General features: G+C 35.7%; 1 protein-coding gene across 3 annotated transcripts in view; it reads right to left on the minus strand.

Annotated features, from left to right (window-relative positions):
* LOC144845577 (serine incorporator 3-like) overlaps window positions 1–17636 on the minus strand; it is a 28883-nt gene extending 11247 nt beyond the window's left edge. Inside the window, exons 1-4 of one of the 3 annotated variants that reach the window (XM_078703003.1) lie at window positions 17472–17636; window positions 2337–2495; window positions 1919–2097; window positions 555–731 (exon numbers count right to left, since the gene is read on the minus strand). In XM_078703003.1, the coding sequence (XP_078559129.1) occupies window positions 555–731; window positions 1919–2097; window positions 2337–2495; window positions 17472–17537 (581 nt within the window). In that variant the 5' untranslated portion in view covers window positions 17538–17636. The remainder of the gene's footprint in view (window positions 1–554; window positions 732–1918; window positions 2098–2336; window positions 2496–17471) is intronic. The other 2 variants (XM_078703004.1, XM_078703005.1) reach the window with 2 other exon arrangements.
* Window positions 17637–18436: the final 800 nt, after the last annotated feature.

Consider the following 18436-nt stretch of genomic DNA (forward strand, 5'->3'; position numbering starts at 1 on the left):
GCTGACTTAACTTTAAATGAACGAATGTCTGTTGTTATTATATTGTTGTCAAGAGGTACCCACTTCTGTGTTGGGCCATTGGCTCATGGTTTCCGCTATTTGCCACATTTTCAATAAATAAATAACTTACTAATATCTTAAAATAAACACATTAACATTTGAAATTTGAACTGCTTTTAAATTATACATACCTGGGGCTGAAAAAAATGTAGGTCATCACATAAAAATATTATGACACATCATTCAAGTTGTTTCATTGATTTAATCAGCATTAAAAGGTTTAAAATGCATTAATAATTGATATAACACTTATGTGTCTTAACTAACAACAGATAAAAATAGATTTACGTAAAAAGAAATAGCAAATCTATAGCAAGCAATAGCAATAGCAAGTCTATCTGCTCCTTTATTAAATTTAGTAATTTAAACTTTTGCTAAATCATGAAATTATAAAATATTTCTATTTTTTCAAATGAACAAATTATAGTCAATTATTCAATAAATAAATAAAGGTCAGTTAGATTATCAAAATTATTATTGAAAGCAAAACTTACCAACTATGGTTCCATGATGCTGCAAAATCAATCAGAAGGAGAAGTTGAAACAGGATAAACAGAGCAGCACCAATAAATCCAATATACATGCCTATCTCAGCAATATAACTAATGTTAGGCAAGTAAAAAGCAGCTACAATTAAGCCAAATAACAATAGCGTTTTAAAAAACCAAAACCTATACAAAACAAAATTCAAATTTAATATTCATCCAATCATGAAAATCACACAATTATCTATTTTTTAAAGCCAGGGTTAGAAACATAAAGACATTTAAAAATAGGTCTTGATTGAGCCGTGTGTTAATATTTATTATATTCAATACACAACCATTCAATTATGATGAAGTTGTTGTCCAACTGAGACAAATGTAGCTCTCTTCTCATGCCGCTGGGTTCTATGCAATTCAAATATCTATGACTCAGAGATATTGCACTTTTGGTCAATATCAGTGATCCATGCAAGAAAAACACTGAAGGATGGATTGCTCAGAATAATACAAGCCAATTATGATTGATTACTCAGTAGTAAGATGACATCCTAGCTTGGGGAAATATAGTTTTAATAATTAAAAATAATAATTTCTAGATAAAACACACTTTTACTATTTAATAAAACTAAATTAATATTTTTAAAAGCAAGTTTTTCAGACACAATTTAGCAAATGTATTTATAGAATTGTAAGAAAAATTTTAAAAATTGTGAAAAAGCATACAGTACCTACGCTCACGCTAGCCACTAAAAAAAATGATATCCTAAAAAAACAATCATCCGTCTAGACTTGGCTCTGAATAAAGTAAAATGGCACCGACAACCAACCCAGAGATCAAGTTGCGTGACTTTCCCATCACATGCGTTTTTTCGAGTCAATCAAGTAAATTAAAACAAGATTTTCTTTCAGTAGATCGTAATACCGTACTGTGACTGTTTTGGAAATCTGTAACTTTACACGCTCGGCTAACTACAGATTTTTTTCACAATCGCCATTTTGTTCATAATAGGCATGCGCAGTACAGTAGATAGGCCTAAACATTCTTATGGTCATGTTTTATTGATGTTTTAAACAAATTTTTAATGAATAGAAGATAAAGACAACACTAGACACTAAGTGTTAATTGTCTAAAGAGTTTTAGTACTGCTAATCTAAACTAAAACATCTTTCTGTCTACTGCAGACTTGACACAGCCACTAAAGTTAGATTCCCAGTGCGAATACGTAATTTACATAGCAATGATGATCAAATTAAATCATTAAAGATCAAAATAACCGACACTCGATTGCAATATCTGTGAAACATGTAGTTTATGGATGGGTCAAATACTCATTTTTCATTTTCTGCATTCCAAAATTGAAAGAAGTTCTTACCCATTATGAAGCATCCCTCTGGCAGATTTACTTGTCTTTACTCCATATGTAGCAACCATAAAAAACATAAAAAACAGTGCCATACAGAAACATATTCGGTACACAGCCAAATATTCCAATAAAATTGTACAGTTGGTTCCAGCTTTAATTTTGGCACAGAAATCTTTAAATCCACTTTGCTGATAAAAAAAGAAGAAAAAATTGTTTAAACACATTAATTAACAGATTATTATACACATTGTAGGCTGGGATATAACAATAAAAGTGTTGTTTGATAAAGGAAACAGATTTTAGCTTAAATATTTTGTTTAGAATCCATTATTTCTGTGTGGGTTTCAACCAAAATTATGATAATTAATGTGATTTTTCAGTCGGTCAGACAGCATACATTATTAAGGTATCAATCAATAACATTTACCTGCATTAATTTTTTCTCAAATGTTTCTGAAAGAAGTGCACATGATAATCCAGTTCCTATAAACAGGTAGAGTGTATACATAAGTCGTGATGTGGTTGATTCTCTGACAGGTGGAAAACCGGGAAAAGCACATCCTGATGATCCAAAACAGCAACTCAACTTGACAAAAATGTAATATAATAAAGTTAAAATGACTGATCGGCTATCCCAATGAAAACACAGGTGTATCACATTTTAACTAATCACAAATTTAAATAAATGGTGTCACATTGACAGTACAAAAAATCATATTCAGTTTTAACACTCACACAATTACAGATTATTATATAGAGTGGCACCGAGTATTTGATAGATTTCAATAAAAAAAAAAGAAAACACGTCTGTAAAATTATCAATTTAACTATTTATTTGTTACTTTTTATGTGATTTTCATTTATAAAAATACTTATGAAGCCTAATTAAGGGGCCGTCCAAAAACTAATTTTCCGCGAGTTCCGCGATTTTACCTTCATAGTTCATTGAACCTCATTTCCGCGGAACGTGCGATACAAAAATATTCATTCGGAATGCTCGCGGAACGCAATTGATGAATATTCATATAAACAATCAAAATGTTGCCGCCCACATATCGCGAGTTCCGCGGGGAGCCTAATTAAATGTTTACAATGTACCAGGAACTACGACTAGGCTAAAACGGAAAAACATTACATTCAGAACTAATGAATCAACTAGGTCCTTTTACGACGATAATCTTGTATACAGTAGTATCCCTCCTAGGCCCAGCTAGCCGATATGTCAGCTAGCCCAGTCTAGTTAGTAGTACCATGGAGTAAAGCCCACGTCATACAGTAGTATAATAATAATTATTATTGTTTTGGCGGCCTACACTATAAATGATTTAATCCTACCTTTTGTTAGCGAATTATAAAAAACAACGACACCTAGGCTAGGACACCAACAATAAAATATGCAAAATAAATATATATTCCATGTTAAGATTTAAGATAGACCTTTTAATAATTATTAAATACATGTGTAAAGAAAATGCCCGACTAGAATTTGGATGGAGGGAAAAAAACATGTGAATCGTGGGAACAGTTTAGAGCAGCTAAAAGAGTATTATATTACGTTTCATGTCATGTGACACAAAATCCAGGTACACGATCTTAATTAGCCACCCCTGTACCGAGTTGAAAAAAAAACATGCGAGAGGTTGCGGTAAACAGAGAGTATCGTGTTTCATGCCATGTGACCAAAAAAAACTAGGTCTGTATAATTACGGTCTTCTGTCGGCAGTCCTTTTGAGCGACCGACTGAACGTTCTGATACTATATTTAGAATGAATTGTTTACGATCTTTTTTGTCGGGATCGTTTCTGGATCGACTGGACGTTCGCTATATTATTTTTATTAGTTGGCCTAGTTCATTGTGTTGGATCGTGTCTCTACGTTCATTTACAACGTGGGAAATTTATATTCGCCGTTGAGTAGGTATAACACGCACGAAGGAAACGAATACGATTACAAAATATTATATATTTTTATGATCAAAGTTGCTGCGACTGAGAGTGGATTCTGTGTATTGTGTACGATAGTTTATACCATGCATTGTACTTATGTACTATATCGTTCTTAAAATAATTGTAACTACTGTAAAAATAAAAGATTATGCTTTAATACCTTCAAACTGTTTTGTTTTTTCTTTTGTCAAGAGTTCACAAAAATATTTTTGGTTTTTTTATTTTTTTAAAAACTTTTTATGGAGGTATATTTTTTGCGCGATGGACGTTTTGGCCCACTTTTTTTTAGGACGAAACGTCAAACTTTTAAAATGCGAAACAGAACAAAATTGACTATGTATGAAATATTATTGCCGATGACAAAATTGAGTTTTGTATTGTTTATATCCAGACGTAATTAAAACATTAAATTTAATTGCCACCGAGCGAAATTGTAGGCCCTAGGCTAACTAATCCGTCCAAGCTGCTACCCCCGCCTCACTCATCGGCCATGGTCCGCCGTCTCTCGCTCGACTCATCTATCCAGGAAATTCCCTATTCTATCGCGAGAACCGTGATGTTGGTCTCAATAATACTAAACAGTGGGCTGATTTATAGTTTGAAAACAGCTTACGGCATTTCTTAAGTGAATTTTTATTCAACGTATTCATTCTTCTTTGATGAATCCTTTGCCAATTGCTGTGTAAATCAGTATTTAAAGTTGTGATACGAAAAGTGTGTGTAATTATTCCACAGGTAAACCAGGCATAAGAAAACCCATCGCCCAACAGGACCTCGTGGTGTGCCGATCTCGAGATCATCGTAAACAAAATTGGTAGAGTCCATTATGTATGGGGTGTTTCCTATTTACGAACCTATAAAAAACGCGCTTCGACCACTGTGTAGGCAAAATATTTATTTCGTTAAATCCCTAAATTGATAATCGCGTATTCTGTAATCACGTGACTGATGATGTAATCTCAGCGACGTACTAAATGCACGTGATTTAATGTGTTGGGGGGAAAAGCTTGCTGTTTACCACATTACATGATTCACGGTGCTATTCGCGTTTTCTTGACGTAAATCGGCGGCGTGTAAATGAAACAATTGTTTTCACCAAATTGCCGTTGTCGACATAGAGCGATCGGCGGCTAGCGTGGCTAAGCTAAAAAGTACGTATTAATCAAAAATTACACTAGCCCAGCAAACATATTTGCTAGTTTTGAAATTTCAACTAGCAATTATGAAGAATCTACTAGCAAAATGCTAGTTTGCTAGCGTGAATTTCGAGCCCTGCTAAAATAAAAAGAGAGGCGGCTGGATAATCAGGAGCGGGCGGTGACGCTTAACAAGTATGTTTTTTATTTGGCCTAATTGTAAACAATATTGAAATATAATTTGTTCTTCCGTAAAAATCAATTACCGTAATACCTGGCCGCCAAAGCGTACAAACGAGTTAACACTATATTCTCCAGTATCGGCAATACTTCCGCGAGTTCCGCGATATTGCAAGGCTTCCGCGAGTCTCGCGATATTAATTAATATTCATGAGTTCCGCGAGAAAATCAAGCTTGAATGATTTTGCCTCATTACCGCAAGAGACGTTCACTTTCATGGTTGAGTAAGTAATAGAGTATATAATCGCGGAACTCGCGGAAAATTAGTTTTTGGACGGCCCCTAATACTAAGGTGTGCTATACACGATAACGTTTAGATAACAGGAGTTGAAATACAAGGTGGATACGAAACACTTAGCGCCACTAAACAATACCTGTTAAGGAACACACAGTGACATTTTGGAGTTCATACAAATATCAATATTTTGTTATGAATTTCACTGCAGGCTGTTTGGTCGGTCATACTACTGTACATGTAATCTATGCCCAGAAGGGCCCGTTATACTGTATAACTAGGGTTTTATGATATAAAATGATATCAAGTATTCACATTAGGGAGGTTTCGCAACCTTACGAATACGATAACGAAAACGGATACGTCATACATTTGTGAAACTTTTGAGCTGATCCCCATTTCATATTCGTAAAGCGTATTCGTGTTGACGAATATCGCCAGTCATATTCGTAACTACGAAACGAGTATAGTTTTTGATCTATTTTGCACATTTTGCATTTGAATTAGGAATGATTCATGATTATAATATAATTATAGATTTATTGAAAGTAATTTACTAAAGTAATTTACTAAAATGCCAGGTCAATTTTGATAAATAGCAGTTTTTAAAGTCCTCACTCGCTTTGATGTTACGCTAGGCCTAGGCAGCCAAGCACCAAGCAACACGTACCTGCGCTTCGCTCAAATTTACCGCAGTCCTATTTTGGACGCGCCTCAATATTTCGTTGCCATGCGAAACAGATTTTTTTATGGCTTACGAAAACGAATACGTGTGCGTGACGTATCCGTTTTCGTTATCGTATTCGTAAGATTGCGAAACCTCTCTAGTCTCTAGATTATTTAACTAAAAAAAGAAGATAGCTTTTACGAGGTTACAGTACAACCTGTTAATTTGGAACTTAAATTTACAATTTTTTGTAACAAATTTGTATCCTTGACCGCAGATGAAAGAAAGGTCAGAACACTCTCAAAAAAAGAATAAGTTTTCTCATTAGGTAAAGTCTCTTTGCTGTCATTTCCGTATTTAATTCCCAGATGAGGCTGTCCTAAAAAATTGTCTATGGATATAGTCTGATCTTCCAGGCGTAGATGCAGCCACTGAGGATGGTCTTCAGTTTTTCGAAATAAACCTACTGTATTAAGTTTTTTACATTAAAAATGGGGTTCTACTAAAACATGCCCAAAGCACCCAGGTGCACAGAGAGCACCTGCATACCAATAAATGCCCGGATACAGTTTACATAAGAGTAGTTTTATGTATATAAATACACATGTTTTTTAAAATTTTCTATTTCAACAATATTTACCAGCCGAAGCCGATCATTAGGGACCCTCACAAAAATACAATATGACAAGACATAAACATGTACTATATATTAAATTAAAATAAATATAATTTATAAAGATAAACAAAATAAAATGCACAACAAAATTATAATCAAAAATTGAACTAATTAAATAAAATTCAACTAGATTTGAACTCGTCACTTTGACAAGTTAGTTATCCGCAGAAAGTGCGAAAGGAAAAAGATTACACCATTATGATGACATTTTTATTTAACAGGCAACTTTGATAGATAGCCTAGGATACCAATATACAAAGAAGGTTGATCAGAGGCGGGCGAACACAACTTGGTGGTGCTACCGTAGGACTCCTGCCTTAACCTGCAAAGCAATGGTTTTAGAAAGAGATGGGGTATACACTAGAGGACTCCACGAGCACATATGCAGTATGATGCCTGGTACGTGCATTTATATTTTTATCATCTCACATTCACATTTTTTTATTCAAGCAATATATATATTTATATATGCATGGCAAAATCAAATGTTGATATAAAGTACACCACACCACACAACATATCTGTTTCTTGAGGTTTCGATCAATATATTTTGATCGTTAAAAAAATTATACTAAAGAAAATCAACATGTTTGCAAATCATGCGCTTTTACTCAAAATGATCGTACATTAATGATTAATAATGTGTGTATTTCTTTTTTCCTTTCTTGTTTATTCGACAGGACGTGGTAAGTGGCCGTGATCCATCGCAAGATAAAAGCTACAGCTCTGGAACGACCTTTCGACTCAGCAGCTGAAATCGTGGACACCATAATGCGCGACCATATCGGTGTTGGTCAAATTGATCTTCATCCAACACTGCCTAAACATTCCAGCCTTGCAAGATAAGACAACCTACAAAGAAAATTGTCCAGACCAAGGAGGCATCCGTCAAACTTGCAATTCGAACTCCAAAAACCATTTTTTATTTGCAACCGATGCTATGGACATACTCTGTACACTTTCATTTTGTTTAAATACAACGTACATACTTGTCTTGTTTCGTTAACATTCTTATAACATTTTTAAAACTATCTTTACAGGTAGTTGATAAGAGATCCGTTTTGTCAGCTATTCAGCATTCACAGCTTCATCAGTATGGGGACATCGGTGAAGCAAGTACCGCTGCTATTTGCTGCTGTGATGTCAGGCAAGAGGAGTGTGGACAATTACAGCCGTGTTGCATTCTGTTATGCGGATGTTGCGGGAAAACAACGTAGTGAAAGTGGAGGCTATCTTCAGACGGATGCGACGCAACGCCGGGCAATCGCCTCAACTTCAGGAACTTCTCACTTACATGAACGACTACTGGATTAATGGTAACATCTACAGTCCAATGAATTGGGTGATATTCCGACAGCAACCACAATTTGGAAGGTTACCACCAACGCCTCAATCACAGAGCTAAGTAAGGGGGTAAGTTTTTCTGTTCTTTGAACATCATTATTTTTTTTTAATATAGATTGTTATTTAACATTGTTTTTTTTTCTTCTTTACAGCTAACCTTCACTTCTACTTGCCGTGTAAGCTTCTTCACGAGGAGAGTGAGATGGTAGCCATCAACACAGAGCTCATTTTTAGAGAGGATGAGATCTGAAGACAGTCACGACATGCTGTCACTGCAACACAATGGTTGAACGGATACTGGGACGAGTCTGTAAGAGGTGCACGAACTGCAAGATCATTGCTGTTAGCATCGAGCCGTGTCATCAGCACCAGGGACAAATCATTTTAGATGTGGATGCGTCAGACCTGGCCTTATGGGGAAAGCTAATACAAATACAAGGGGGAGGGGGGTCAGGCGAAGGTAATTGCCTATGCTAGCACCCATCTCATGGTGGAGCAGCGCTTTATTATTCGACCCACAAAGAATTACTTCTCCCTAGACCTTTCCGGGTTAGAACAGACCATAGCAGTCTGGTCTTGTTATTGTCCTTCAAAAACCCCCAAGGGCAAATAGCCCGGTGGATAGAGGAACTCAGCCTCTATAATCTTGTCGTTTTGGAACATCGTAAGGGGGTACTCCATGGGAATGGGAATGCGGATGCAGGCCAAACCGGTTCACAATTTTGAGCAGGAAGTTGACCCCGGAGATTTGCCATGCGGAGGATGCTCTTATTGCATCAGGGCTCATAGCTGGTGGGTCCGGTTTCGGGAGGACGTAGATGACGTGGTCCCTATTTCACAAATCCGGCAGATGGTTTATGGCCGCAATCATGGATTGCCCATGTGCGGAACCACAGGAGTTGCTGGTTACACTTCAACAGATGAAGCTTGCTCCCACGGATGTGTCCTGGGAAGCATTAGACATCAAAACCCATGATGATGGATGTTTAAGGAGGAGGGAGGTAGACCGGTACGCACAGATTAACAATAACCCTGCTGTCCTCATACATTTTCGAGCACTGACCGCCATGGCCAGATTCGTGGGGTCGGCGACTTTCACGGCCATTGCTGAGCAGGCGGAGGCGAAACTCCCAGTGCCTTCCCAGACGTCCCGGGATCTGACAAAAAGGGGAGTAAGCGGTGTACTCCGACAGAGGGCTCTCTGGGTCCTGGCCCAGTGCCGGCAACCCTGCCTCTGTCGTGCGCTTTTGATGCACACTTCCATCCTGACTGGTTATTTTCTGCCCAATTTACCAGCTATGCCGGGCAAGAGAGGCAGACAAAAGGGCACCGTTTTCGGGGGAATCACAGTCTTCTGCGATCCGCCCACTTGCCCATCCCCTAGGGAGATTAATCTAATACAGGCTCCGCCGCCCCCACAACCATGTGTCGATTGAGTGTAATATCGACCGCAATGGGGTGGCCAATGAATGAATGGCCCTGGGCTCGCACTGGCCGATCGCCAAGTCGCCATGGGCGAAAACGTTTCCAGATTGGCGAAAAATAAAACGGCTACTTTAGCCATTTTGGCTATGACATATGATAAAATAGATAATAAAATAATCATTTTGGCGAAAGCATAAAGTCCAACTAAAAGGTCCATTTGTCGATCTTCAAGCATTTATTTTGTTCGTTATCATGTTGTTAACTTCAAGCTCCATTTTCGTCAACTTGTTTCGTTGTACCAGGCGTCTCTTTGTTATTTCAATATGATGGAGATAGCAGAGGTAGACTGCACAGATAGACAGACATTACACGACATCACGTGTTGCGCTGCACAAGCGAACGACGACTCGACAGCCGACGGTCGGCTATTTACCAGGATTGTCTATTTTTCGATAAGGGTGTTCTTTTCAGATTAAAAAAAAACATTGTATCTTCAATGAATGATCTTATCGAAATCAATATTTATGCGTTATGCATTTTAGGTTCCAATAATGTAGTTTCATATTTTACCCTTAATAAAGTTTCCTTGTGTGTGCAGTGCGTCAGTAGAGTAAACAAAACAACATTCGGGAAATGGTAGAGTCTAACGGGGATTTAGCTAAACACACACGTGCATTTATTGCGGACTATATAAACAGCAAGGCCGGCCGCCGGCTTCTGTGTTGTTGGGTAATAAATAATCGAGCCGGGATGGTATAAATTCAGTCTCCCCCGACAGAAACGCCTTTTCCCTGTGCTTTGGCCTATATTATCTGCACGTTCAACAACGATACGAGTGTTCGTTTGCTAGAAATATTTTTAGCATATAGGCCTACGACGTACCGTCGTACATAATTTTGTAGGCCTAGGCCCGCGCTACTGCACTTTCGCACCTCTTGAGCATACCCAATTTAAAAACATTCACCCGCTGCGCGGCGGGTGACCGTGAAAGTCTTAGGACACGATTTTCGCGTGGTATAGTACGGAAGCCACCAGCCAAGCGTAAAAAACAAAAATAACATACGTTCAGGGGATTTCAGAAAACTGTAAAATGTTTCTTATTAAATTGATAACTGCATGAAAGCTGTATGATTAAAAACAATTTGAACAATTGTTTTGATCATATAAAATACAACAATTATTTTTTTAAATCAAATATACAGTGATTTAGGCATGGCTCTCTTTCCCCAAATGCCTTACAAAAACGTTCAGGGAACAGTGTATAGACCTATTGACATAGATAAATTAACTAAAACGTTTTTACCATTATATTTCAACAATTTTTAATTTTGGCTAATGACCGATTCATTTGGCTAAATAAAAAAATTGAACTTTAGCCATTTTGGCTATAGATAAACTTATTTGACTAAAAAAAATATTTTGACTTTCGCCAAATGGCTAAACAAAATGAAATGTTAGTGCTACCCCAGTGGCCTGAACATACTAACTGTCTGCGGGCGCCTGGATCTAGTACAGCAAGTGACGTATGGACTAGCTAGTGTCCATGCAAAGGTGCTATGTTAAATTTACCGTCCGTTTTGTGTTTCAGACGTTGGAATGTTGATTGAAGCATGGAAGTGCTGGAATCTTTGTTTTTTAAATTCCGATTTGACTACTTTTTCTATTATTTATAGATCAGTAGGCCTTACCGATTTCTTACAAGAATAATGAAAAGCAAAACAGAATGTTAATTTGTATATATAAATATTTTTTGATGGATTCAAACATGTACTACAAATGGAGAGAGGCATTATATACCAATAGATAAAAGTTTTGATCCTCTCTCCTTCATCTTTTTTTTGTAATGTATTGTACCATATGGACAATTGTCTGAAATACAAGTCACTTTGACGAGTTAGGGTTATCAGCGCAAACATACATGTACAGTAAAATATATGAACGCCGACAATTATTATGCCATCCTATGACATGAATTAAATTTTGGGCATGTAAACGTGAGATGCAATGAACATTTCTTTAACATCGATAAACTGCATTTACATTACTATTTTATTCAAGTGAACATTGCTAACTGTTGATAACTCGACTGGCTGCTAAAAGAAGAGACCTTGCAGTCCGGTTACCACTCTGGTCTACCCAGCTAGCAATTTGACGTTGGTTCAACGTCAGCAAGCATCGGCAGACGTCGACAAAGTCGCGGGAAAATTTCCGACGTTGTTACAACGTTATGACAACGTTTACAGTACTACAAGTCGTGAATATAATGGTTGTTATTCTAACGTCTTGCCGACGTATTTCCGTTAAAAATTTGCCGACAAATGTGCCTTGCTATAACATAAATCCAACGTCTGTTTGACGTCATTATCATTGGTGGTTGGCACAACGTCTGCAAACGTCAACATATTATATTATTATATGCAGGTAAATAAATATATGTATATGGAGTCAATGCATATTCCTAATAATATAAATAATATAATATATTATTAGTATATCACCGGGCGGTTTAGAATTAATGTTCTTTGCCTGATTTGTTTATATATATAAAAGTATCTCTTCGGAGATCCCGCCTCGTGAATAAAAATACTGTAAGATGAGGGCGTATCAATTTGATCTCTGGTGCGCGTGCGTACAACTGAGGACTAGTGCTGTTCCGCCGTACCACGCCGAGAATGTTAAAGAGTCGCTATCCAATCGAGTTCGAACAATACCATGAAAGCCCCAGTGGTCTAATGGTTAGGACATCTGCATATCAAGCAGGCGGTCCGAGTTCGAGTCTCGGTTGGGGCGACTTTTTCTCATTCTCACAGATTTCCTCATCTTTATCGTTTCAAATTAATTAATTAAATTTCAGTATATCACCGGGCGGTTTAGAATTAATGTTCTTTGCCTGATTTGTTTATATATATGTATATATATATGTATTTATTGTATCAATAATGAAAATAAGACAATCACAAAAATTTCAATTTCATGTAGCCAATATAGGCCTGCAGGCAAAATAACAATAATATATATCTATTAATACTAATATAAAAAATATCGTAAATGTATTTATTGTATCAATAATAACAATATGAAAATCACGCAAACTTTAATTTGAAAACACAGATAACGTATATATAATTAATACGGCAACATCACCAATACTTAAAGTGGAGCTCCACCCAGAAAAATGCTATTTTTCATACATTTTAACTATTCTTTAAAAATATCATCCCTCATACAGTACTTCATATTTTTTGAAATTTTGTTAAATGAGTATGATTTTCTTGAAAATCACGCCTTTTTGCGTTTTGGGGGGATACCTTGTAATTTCCTATTCTTTTACATGCAAAAGGGGGGTATATTTGAATATTCCTAAAAAATTAATTTCTTCACTAAAAAAAAAATTTAAAATGTTTTTATATGTAATTTTTCCAGATCTTTTTATTTCTGGTATTGTTATTGCGTATACATTGCGCAATTTCGCGTAAATAGACACTTTCCCCCGTTGGGTCCAATTGGGTTTTTTACTTTGCTAGGGAGTATGATCACGTGACATTTCTCACGACATTTTTCACACTGCAGCTGGCGATCTGTTATTGTCGCGATGTTATTTTTGACGGGCGAAAAGTATATTAAAACATTCTGGATGTGACCCTATCATGTTTCACAGTGTAATAAGTGATTATGAGATTATTACTAAAATGTCAAATTTAACGAGATTTGAGAAAGACGTGGCTATATATTCAATAAAGCTAGGCCTAGGCTTACTAGAGTCTAGGTATGTAACGATGCTGCTTGGCCTCTAGCTGGCTGCCTGATAGCCTTACAGCAGTGAAGTTTGTTCTGGCACCCAATCTCGGCCTACCCATGGGCCATGATAGGGTGCCTGAATAGTTGCTTTTCAGTCAGACATAAGCTTCCACATCCTTTACTATTCTGAGCAATACCAGTCTTGTTTTGTAGAGAATTTTGTGTTTCACAATTCTTAATGTTCGAGAAAACCCAGGAACGATAAATGGGACGAAACGATCAAGCATTTTCGAACCCATGACTACAGTCCTACCTAGACATGAATTCAAGCCTAGCTAGCTAGGCTGAGCAGACGATTTAGCTAGGCCTAGCTTGAAATTAATAAGCAATTTGATTAAGATTATTATGCTGTTGTTGTACAGTGCAACTCATGATGTTACATGTAAATTATGCTGACATTTTTATTGGAAATATTACTTGGGCCTAAACAAATCGTATTAATTGTGTGTATAAACAGGGAGTTGTAAAAATTATTTTACAACTCCCTGGTATAAAATTGATTCGCCATTTTTCCAACACATAATTTACCAAAGGGGAGACATTTCACCAACGCGTTCACCGGCGACTAAAACGCGTCAGTCGCTAAATGTAACGCGTTTTGCGACGTATTGTAAACTAATAACCCTTAAGTTACTGAAAAAGTGTAATGTAGTAAAAAACACTATTTTCTGACAGATTTTTTAGAAATTAGTTTTTGGAAAATATTGCCATATCTTCCCTGTTTTTTGTATGTAATCACTTTCAATTAAACATACTTAAACATAATATAAGCTGAGAAAGTCTGAGTGTAGCTCCACTTTAATAATATAAATAATATAAAATATCGTAAATTTATTTATTGTATCAATAATAAAAATATGAAAATCATGCAAACTTTAATTTGAAAACACAGATAACGTTATAATTAATACGGCAACATCACCAATAAGACTGAAATGTTGGTATGCGATACGGTATTTAAGTAGTATATTGTGTGGCGGTTTTGGCGATCCATATACATTGTATGTGGCCATTGTTTTATGTGGCCGACGTGACCATACTCCAATTGAACCACACACATCGTTTAGATTACATGTTGTATGACAAACGGCATAAAAGCAGAGTTTCATACATTTAATTGTGTTTCAATTGGCGGATGTTTCAGTCGGCTTTAACCTACATAGGCCCACATAGGCCTAGCCCCGGATTACGGTCGAAGCGGCCGCCAACTAAAGCGGCCGCTAGTTCAATAACGGTAATCTGTATGGAACGCCGTGTGCGCTTTGATTGTCGTTGTTTTGTAATCTTTGATTGTCATTGTTTCGACAGGTTTTCTTTACCTCGGACGTAAATAACAATCTACATTATTATGTAATTTATTCTCTTTTTTTTACAGATTGAATGTGATACGCGTACGTTCTTTTAAACGAAATGGCGAATCGATGATTACTTATTTTAACTGTTCTAAATGATATACATATGTTTAATAAAGTCTATAAAATACATTGTGGTGTTTATATTGTATATTAATATAATATAATAATAAGCCAATTATTAAGAATTATATATAAATAAACCAATCAATAAAGTATATCAAAATATATAAATATATTAATAATTAAAAATATTTGTTATTGTATATTAATTAATTAGTAAAGTAACTAGTAGTGTTCGCAATCATAATTTAATTACAATAACATGATGACAGCAATTTATTTAATATCCCTACACTATTTTATTACTTCAGATATTTAAATATTGATCAATTGAAAATGAGTTTTAAATACTAAAATAAGATGAAAGTGTCTGTTTGATACGGTAATTAATTACGCGAATTTCTGCTAATAACTCGACTGACAGCCAGCAATAGTGCTGCTGCACATTAGGTGCGCGTCCCATGTTGCTTTATTGAAAACACAAACAATGTATTACAATGGAACAACTAACACACCCTATTACTAATAATAAAAACCAAGATTCGATAGTACAGTATGTAAATGAGATATAAATATTCGGCAATACCGTACGTAAATTATTATTGCAATACTGTATAAAGATTCGATAGTATGTAAACAAGATATAAATATTCGGCAATACCGTACGTAAATTATTATTTAATGCAATACTGTATAAAGATTCGATTAAGTCTGTAAATGAGATATCAAGATTCGGCAATACCGTACGTAAATTATTAATGCAATACTGTATAAAGATTCGATAGTATGTAAAAATGAGATATAAAAGATTCGGCAATACCGTACGTAAATTATTAATGCAATACTGTATAAAGATTCAATAGTATGTAAACGAGATATAAAGATTCGGCAATACCGTACGTAAATTATTAATGCAATACTGTATAAAGATTCGATAGTATGTCAAATGAGATATCAAGATTCGGCAATACCGTACGTAAATTATTAATGCAATACTGTATAAAGATTCAATAGTACATATGTCAAATGAGATATCAAGATTCGGAAATACCGTACGTAAATTATTAATGCAATACTGTATAAAGATTCGATAGTATGTAAAAATGAGATATAAAGATTCGGCAATACCGTACGTAAATTATTATTGTAATACTGTATAAAGATTCGATTAAGTCTGTAAATGAGATATAAAGATTCGGCAATACCGTACGTAAATTATTAATGCAATACTGTAAGATTCGATAGTATGTAAACAAGATATAAATATTCGGCAATACCGTACGTAAATTATTAATGCAATACTGTATAAAGATTCGATTAAGTCTGTAAATGAGATATCAAGATTCGGCAATACCGTACGTAAATTATTATTGCAATACTGTATAAAATTCGATAGTTAAATGTAAATGAGATATAAATATTCGGCAATACCGTACGTAAATTATTATTGCAATACTGTATAAAATTCGATAGTTAAATGTAAATGAGATATCAAGATTCGGCAATACCGTACGTAAATTATTAATGCAATACTGTATAAAGATTCGATAGTATGTAAAAATGAGATATAAAAGATTCGGCAATACCGTACGTAAATTATTAATGCAATACTGTATAAAGATTCAATAGTATGTAAACGAGATATAAAGATTCGGCAATACCGTACGTAAATTATTAATACAATACTGTATAAAGATTCGATAGTATGTCAAATGAGATATCAAGATTCGGCAATACCGTACGTAAATTATTAATGCAATACTGTATAAAGATTCAATAGAGTACATATGTCAAATGAGATATCAAGATTCGGAAATACCGTACGTAAATTATTAATGCAAAACTGTATAAAGATTCGATAGTATGTAAAAATGAGATATAAAGATTCGGCAATACCGTACGTAAATTATTATTGCAATACTGTATAAAGATTCGATTAAGTCTGTAAATGAGATATAAAGATTCGGCAATACCGTACGTAAATTATTATTATTGCAATACTGTATAAGGATTCAATAGTATATAAACGAGATATAAAGATTCGGCAATACCGTACGTAAATTATTATTATTGCAATACTGTATAAGGATTCAATAGTATATAAACGAGATATAAAGATTCGGCAATACCGTATACGTAAATTATTATTGCAATACTGTATAAGGATTCAATAGTATGTAAACGAGATATAAAGGTTCGGCAAAATATATTTCGATATATGTATTAGTTAATAGTAAATACAAATAAAATATACATTGATTTATCGGCATGCAAACTTAATTATTATAGAAATATAAAGATTTGATAGTACATGAGTTGGCTTATATTTATTTAGCTGTAACTCAACTCGCCATAGGCCATGGTGTTGACAACGACAATCAAAGATTAAAGCGCACATGGCGTTCCATACAAATAACGATATTAAACTGGCGGCCGCTTTGGTTGGCGGCCGCTTCGACCATACTCCCTAGCCCCTAGGCCTGGCTAGGCCCAGTGCATGTGTAGCTTAGCCCAGCAAGGCAAGGCCCTATATATAGGCATAGCCATAGGTAGCCTGGCATAGGCCTCTAGCCTAGTTATACTTATAGGCTAGCTAGGTAGGCCTGGCCCTAGCTAGGCTAGGCCTTATGCCTATATAGTCCTACATTTACAATGTAAAAGAAAGGTCCAAACAACTCACCAACGTTTTACAGTAGTTTTGTTCTTCTGCTGTTGTTGGATTGCGACGTTTTGATGAAGTAGACATGGTACTTGTTTTCTTATTATTATGTTCAAACGGATATCCCTTCTTTTTAACAACGACGTTACGTTTTGTGTCATATGGCCAAAGATTTGATAGCCGAAGGCTAGATTGCAAACACCAATGTTATCGCAGGTCAAAAAGTTATTCTTCATGAGAGAGAAACAACAAGGAGGCGGCTGCAATCGACCAATCAGACATGCCCTACGTAGTAGGCACTACTATCGCCTCCTGTGTGTGTTGAGGCTATCTGCGTGAGAATGATACGCAACTCAGCGTGTTACGCGATAAACGCGAACACATTCTATATGATCCTCGTATACAAAAATTGCTAATTATTCCATTGCGATTAATATATTTAATTTAATTTGATAAACACCACACTGTGCTTTAACAAGAATATGTGTTGTAATTTATGTGGTCATAATGTATTATATTAGATTTTTATTTTATTAAAATAATGTTTTTGAACAAATTTACGGCCGCCATCTTGTTGGTTCCGCTCCTGTTGGAATCACATTTCAGTCTGGAGTACGCCCTCTAGCCTTCGGCTTATACCATCTCTCTGGTCATGGCTCAGTGGGTTGGTTTGTTGGTTTGTAATTATAGTACTATTATTTCTCTCCTCCTCGTTGGTTGTTTGTTGGTTTTGTAATATTTCTGTCTTCGTTGGCGGCGCACGGTTCGGTATGCGCGATTTGCATTTCGCAGGTGCTTTTTCTTCGTTAGAGTATTTGCAGCGCGATATATAGCTAGGTACATTATGATTTCAACCAAAGTGGTCGCGGTTATCTAGATTTAAGAACAAATGATGCTTTACAATTATATGGCGATGCGTATGAGTCAAGTTTGCATTTAGAAATGGCTCCCATTTTGATAACGTGTTTGCTTACGTTGACCTCGGA

This window comes from Antedon bifida, chromosome 6, assembly GCF_963402885.1.
Source record: "Antedon bifida chromosome 6, ecAntBifi1.1, whole genome shotgun sequence".
NCBI classification, from domain to species: domain Eukaryota; kingdom Metazoa; phylum Echinodermata; class Crinoidea; order Comatulida; family Antedonidae; genus Antedon; species Antedon bifida.